The 6,227-nt window shown below is 42.3% G+C and overlaps 1 protein-coding gene across 1 annotated transcript in view; it reads right to left on the reverse strand.

Annotated features, from left to right (window-relative positions):
• GATB (glutamyl-tRNA amidotransferase subunit B) overlaps positions 1-2,938 on the reverse strand; it is a gene marked incomplete at its 5' end in the record, with an annotated part of 44,353 nt that extends 41,415 nt beyond the window's left edge. Inside the window, 2 exons of the mRNA XM_082316379.1 lie at positions 1,350-1,500; positions 2,859-2,938. Coding sequence (XP_082172505.1) covers positions 1,350-1,500; positions 2,859-2,938 — 231 coding nt within the window. The remainder of the gene's footprint in view (positions 1-1,349; positions 1,501-2,858) is intronic.
• Between the last annotated feature and the right edge of the window lie 3,289 nt (positions 2,939-6,227).

Below are 6,227 nucleotides of genomic sequence, written 5' to 3' on the forward strand. Positions count from 1 at the left end.
ACAGAACATTAAGTAGGATGTCTAAAACCAAAATCTTGAACCCTTTTAAATTTTGTGACTATTAACTCCCTAACCTAGCCCTGCCCCCAAATGAAAGGAACTCATTTTCCATGTTTAAGTCTAACTGGATTCTTCTAAAACCAAACGATTGCATAAGATTCCCATTCTCTCTGGAAAGTTTTCAGAATTTCCATGTAGTTAGATCTGAAATTCAGCCATGAATTGCCACTGAGACCAGAGTGAAGTCCAAATTTTATCAGCATCTAAACTTCACTTTCTTAGGTTTCAACACCTTTGCAAATACAGAATGAATATATCAACTAATTTCTCTTTTTAAGGATCACACAGCATATACCAAGACCCTAGAAATCCAGCCATAAGTTAATTCTCAATTTCAGAATATTATTTCAGGTTGTATTATGGTGATGAAAAGCTTCCAATAGATTAAAAAAATATATCTGCAACTGGAATTCAAACTTCCACTCTAATAAATATACTCAGTGAAAGACGTTTGCATTAACTAATTTTACCCCATTATAGTGTCTGCATGCTTGTTGCATGAGGCAATGCTAAGTCTATTCAATATTTATTTTCACTGTATAGTAACAGCTTGTTATACTTTTTAAAGTATTATTTTTATATTAAACTTGTTAGATTCACAGAGAATTCTACAGCAGTACTGTCATAGCCATCACAAAGTTATAATTAAGCTGTGACTTCACAAATTTATTATGTTGTCACTGACAAATCTCATTGCTAAGTGCTAGCTAGCTGTTCTGACTTATTGGTCCGCAATGTCCCAGACAGATTAATTTTTTTTTAAATAATTGTTTTGTTCTGGAAATAGGAATACTTCACACTTTCCTAAATCAGAGACTTTCTACTTAGGCAGCAAAGTACCTCCATAGTGAGATGTTCCAAACGGCAAATGACAGCTACATAAACAAACATATGGCAAAGTAACATCAAATGGCCACTACGGAAATCTAAGATGTCCTTCTCTCATAGGATTTTAAGTATCTCTCATATTTAACGAATTTCCTGTGTGGCACACTAACCAAACACACCCACTCTGGCCTCAGAGAAATACCACAATTCATTCAATGTGTTGAAAAGACACTCATTTTTTTCCTTTGCAGAGGATATCAAGTATCTGTAGCGATAACTAGGGAGTGAGTAAACTGACAAGAAACAGTACCAGGCATCTCATGTTATCAAACAACCAGAAAATAGAAAAAATATGTAAAAGTAGTTCTATAGTTAAATCCTGGGAAGAACAAAATACTAGAAACATAATCAAAGTTGTCTGACATTAATCCAGATATAAATTAAGTTGAAGCATAACTTACTGGTAAAGTTCCTGGTAAAGAAGCATCAAAGAAAGATACCAAAGAGTTAGGAGGTGCTGCAAACTGGACTTGGGAGCCAGAAAAAAGTTTTGAGTTGGAACTGATCTGTGCATGAATTTCCAGACCCACAACTGGTACCCATGGAGCAAGACTGAAAAGGAAAGAGGAGAAGGGAAATGCAATTTAAATATAGATGACATTAAACCCCATAACCATCTAAAAATACAAGAATTAATAATTTTTCATTTATTCTTTTAACAAAAATTAAATTGTAATTGTAAAAAAAATTATAAATGATGTTGTGAATCTATCTATGGTGTAATGGCAAAAGTTGTGCTGCAATACTGGAGAACTGAGACTAATTGACAATATATATGGAGGGGACTGTATGGCAAAGTGTCTTCAGTATATACAGAAAACAATGCTGTAAAAAATAAAGGTAATGGCCTGAAACTTTTAACTTTTCCTTACATGAGAAATCTTAGAGAAATTAATGAGGCAAACTTGCATGTTGGATGAACCCTAATTTGGTACCTTGTGAAAATCACAAAATCATCATAAATATCAATTACTTCTCAGGTAGTCTGATAAATCTCCAACAGACAGGTGGCATAATAAATTATGTATTCTTTGTCAGCTAGTCACTTGCATTCTGGGAAAGGTGGCTCTCCAGAGCAATGTTAGTAGCATATTAGCATAAACATTAGTAATCTGGTAATAGAGAAATCATCATTTCAACTAGAGAGCTACTGCTCACTGAACATACTCCACAGAATAAAGCAGCTCCGTATGATCTAAAAAGTAATTGCAATTCTCACATCCATAACCTTTTTATGGACAAGAGAAAAAGGTCACCTTTACAGTATGAATTGCTTGACAGTTTCTGTAAGTAATTATCTGGCCTTGTACAAATGAAGTGGCACAAATAATATTTCAGTGGTGAAATCACATTTCTATGGCAGAATACTTCAGCAGTATAAGTACCCAGATAGCTACAGGAGATAAGCGAGCTATGGAAAAACATCAAACAAATATATCAAATACAGTGTTCCTTCCAAAGGTGAACATAATGCATGGCCCTGATTTTAGTTCTCTGTCTGCCCTCCAACTGCTGAGGACATCGCTACAAACACCAAACTAGTGATGCAGACGCCACTTATATCGCTGCTTTAGGAAGAATATTATCATAAAGGATTAAGGTTCAGATGTTTAAAGGAGCCAATACATTTTCTTTCACTGAAACATAGTATTTTCTTTGGTATTTTCAACTATTCATAAAAATACTTCAAGGTTTAGAAAAAAAGTTGGGTTTTTTTAATTTTGGAGGCCAATTTATTTCATTATTTCCTGTATTCATTAGAGATGCATCCCTGTCACATCATGGCATTAAAAATTACATAAGGCTTTGCTCAATCAGTGTGTTGGCTTGCACTCAGATAAAAAGGTATGTGCATCAGTCAGTCCTTGAGTCCTGCTAACACCACTGATGAGGAACCTGGAGTTTCTTACCATGTTTGTTGAAGGTTTATGTTTATTTGTGTCTCTAAGGAATCAGCAGCATACTTCTGCCGGTGTCTGCGTAACTTCACTTAGGTGATCAGTTGTGATCAGAAACCTGAATCTCACCAGAGAACATGAAATCTTGTACAGGCCATAACTTTCAGTTGCAACAGGAATAAAATGCTCCATTCCAGGCACACTGTCAAAGTTTCACGTTTCTCCACTGGAAGAGAAAGCTTCCTTTGGACCAGAACAAGCCTTCAAACGCAAAATCGGTGCAGGCCTTGCTGTTTATACTCTGAAGACGTGAATGCTAACCTTTTCTGATTTGCTCGCATTGTGTGGGCATCCTACCACAGCCAAACGTGTCCAAGCGACAACAGCCCTCCTGCACAGACAAACACCGTTTTGGGGGCTTCTGGGGGGCGTGTGAGATAAATGCGAGCTGAGAAGGTGCTGCCAGCCATCAGCAAGCTGCAGAAGCCTTACACCGCTCAGAAGATGGCATTTAAATCGGGCCCGGCCGCTACCACCTTGCGCGCTGCTTGTCACACAGTAACGGCACCTCCAGAGCCCGACACGCCGGCGCCGCCCAGCTCCCGCAGCCGTTGCGCTCGTGCCCAAGCCCGACGGCCCGAAACCGGGCCCGGCCCCCACCCTGCGGCTACGCCCTGAGGGCGGGATGCCCCGGCGGAGAAGCGGCTCCACCGGCCCCTCTCCCCACGCCGTCCCGGCACCGTACCCGCTCTTCCCCGCCGGCACCGCCCCGCCTCTGGCGTTACAGGCGACGGACCGCTGCCCGCGGCGGGCGGGACCGGGACCGCCGGCGCCGCGCTGCCACGCCCGGCGCCAGACCCCACCGCACCCCCGCGCCACCGCCGCTGCCGCCATTTTGCCTTGCTCGCCGCTGAGAGGCTCCCGCGGCGCCCCCTGGGAAATGTAGTCCGGCGTGCGGCAATGGCCGCGCCGAGCGGCGGGTTGGGGGGAACGGACTACAACTCCCGCCAAGCCCCTCGCCTTGGCTCCGCCCCCGCCTTGGCTCCGCCCTCCCCGCGCAGCCCGCCACTTCGGCAGGCGCCACCTGAGGAGGGCGAGGCGGGCGGGCGTTATGGCGCAGGGGGCTCTGGTGAGGTGAAGGGTCCGTGAAAGGTTCTGCTGCTCCTCCGGTGGGGAGCCAGCTGCAGGCACACGCCTCCCCGCCTTCGCTAGGGGCTGGGTGAAGACTGGCTCAGCCCAGCTCAGCTCAGCTTGTGGTGAATGTGGGGCTTTTGTCCCTCACCTTTGCTGTGGAAAGGCCTCTCCTGGCTTCGTGTCTCAGTGTAATGGCGCCCAGTTACCAAGCAGGTGCAAGTCCTCCTCACACACAGCTCTCCTGCATACCTCTTCCCAGAGAGGTGTTCCCCCAGGCACTCAAAAATGTGGTAGCATTAGCGTGGGAAGCAGCTGCACTGCAGTCTGAGGGGGTCTGGAGGGGCCTTGATACTGGGTTTACAGGTTCTGTGCCTGTCCTGAGAAGGTAAATGCTTGTCCTAGAAATGCTGGAGCAAGAGACAGTGACTGCATTTGTGTCTTTCTTTTAGCTGTTGTTTAAAATGTCTTAGGCTCAGGTCCTCAAAGGGGTTGTGTAGGGTTTTCCTTTGGTATCATTCTGATACAAAACCTGCTGCTATTTTATAGATGGCATTTTGCAAATCTTGGGCATCAAATGATACGATACGATGCAGTTGCAATCTTGGATCTTAACTCCGTGTCTGTAGAGCAGCAAGGTCCAGTGTCTGCAAGGCCTGGGGGTGTTATTGCTGTACAAATACATGGTAATAAAGATCACTGTCCAGGGCATATGCAAACATCTTAAATGCTGTTTACGCAGCTACATTGCACAGACAATAGAATTAACAACCTTCTGTCCTAAGCCACAGGCCTGTGGAGCTTAAATGGGAATGTACATTAGCTGTTGCTTATGTCATCTTTGCTCTATATCAGCTACTGCTAATAGAAGCTAATCAGTCACAAACATGAGTAAGACTGATTTCTTCCAGCAGAGGACAGTGGTGCATATATGCACTTGAGAATATCTTGCAACCTTTATACCGTCTTGTCTTCCCAAGCTCAAATATGAGATGCTGAGTGGTTCAGAATCATGTGGAAGATAATTTATCCAACTAAGAAAATGTTTTATAATGGTTGTTCCATAGCACTAATTTTCTAATATATTTTAAATAAGTTAAATTAATGGGAGGTTCTTTATAAGAAGAACCAGTTGAGAGATACCTTCAGCAGATACTCATCTACAGTTACGTGTACAATATAGCTTAATTAGTTTGTCGTGTTCCTTTTCTTGGGGAATATCCCTCCCTTGTACATCAAAGTGTGATCAAGACAAAATTCCTTTCCAGTAAAGAAGAACTGGCCACAGGCCATCTCTGACATGTTGTGGAGAATGAACGAACATCGGAGTGACTCTCTTCCTTCTCTCCTGGTGTGAACCTCTTTACATATGAGATAACCTAATGTAAAGCCTGTACAGCAGTCTTTAAGCCAATGGAATAGGTAAGAGTTTTTGATAATTTGGATATGAGGAAAATGGCATTGTCTTTTGGACTTAGCGGGACCCTATGCAATGTATTGTGATGAAAGCATTTCAGGCTGAAGCTTTAGTATATGATTGTTATTTCTGCAATAAATTTATTCCTTTAACAATTGTCCTTCATGAACTCTGGATTTAATTATTATTTGATACTTTGTAGAGATTGACAGCTCATTTCAACCGAGGTATGAGGATAGGTTCTGAATATAGCTCTAAAATGTTTTTACTGGTGTAAAAATGGTAAGTTTTGGATTATTTTACTTTCTTTTAAGCCTGTTATCCTGATGTAATAGAAGATTTCATAAATAATCTCTAAGAAGTTAAAACCTTATAAATATTAAAATCATGTTACTTAAAGCCTTACTCTGCCTTGATTGCACAGACTTGTGCCCTTTGTGCATATTATTTAAAAGGGAGTAGACAGCACAGAGGGGTTGAAATCCACTTTCCGCATCCCAAACAAGTCCCCTAGAACTTTTAGCGGTATGGGTGTTGTCTTACATAGAGAAGAGGATTGGAAAGTGCCATTGTCTGTGATTTAAATCGTCTCAATGCTATTTTAATTCCTTTCCCAGAAAAAATCCTATTAGAAAGACCTTTTTCTTTGCAGCCCTGTGCCAGTGACCAAGTAGGTAATAAGTGAAAGCCCACACATCCATATACAGGAAGCTGATCAATCACAGACAAGCAGGGAATAATTGCCTTACCCAGCAGCTTACTTTGAGGTAGGAAAGGCTACATATTTGTTCCTTATGTACCCTGGGCGGCAGCCTCTACTTTGCAGTGTGTTT

This window comes from Platalea leucorodia (assembly GCF_965183815.1).
Source record: "Platalea leucorodia genome assembly, chromosome: 6".
NCBI lineage: Eukaryota > Metazoa > Chordata > Aves > Pelecaniformes > Threskiornithidae > Platalea > Platalea leucorodia.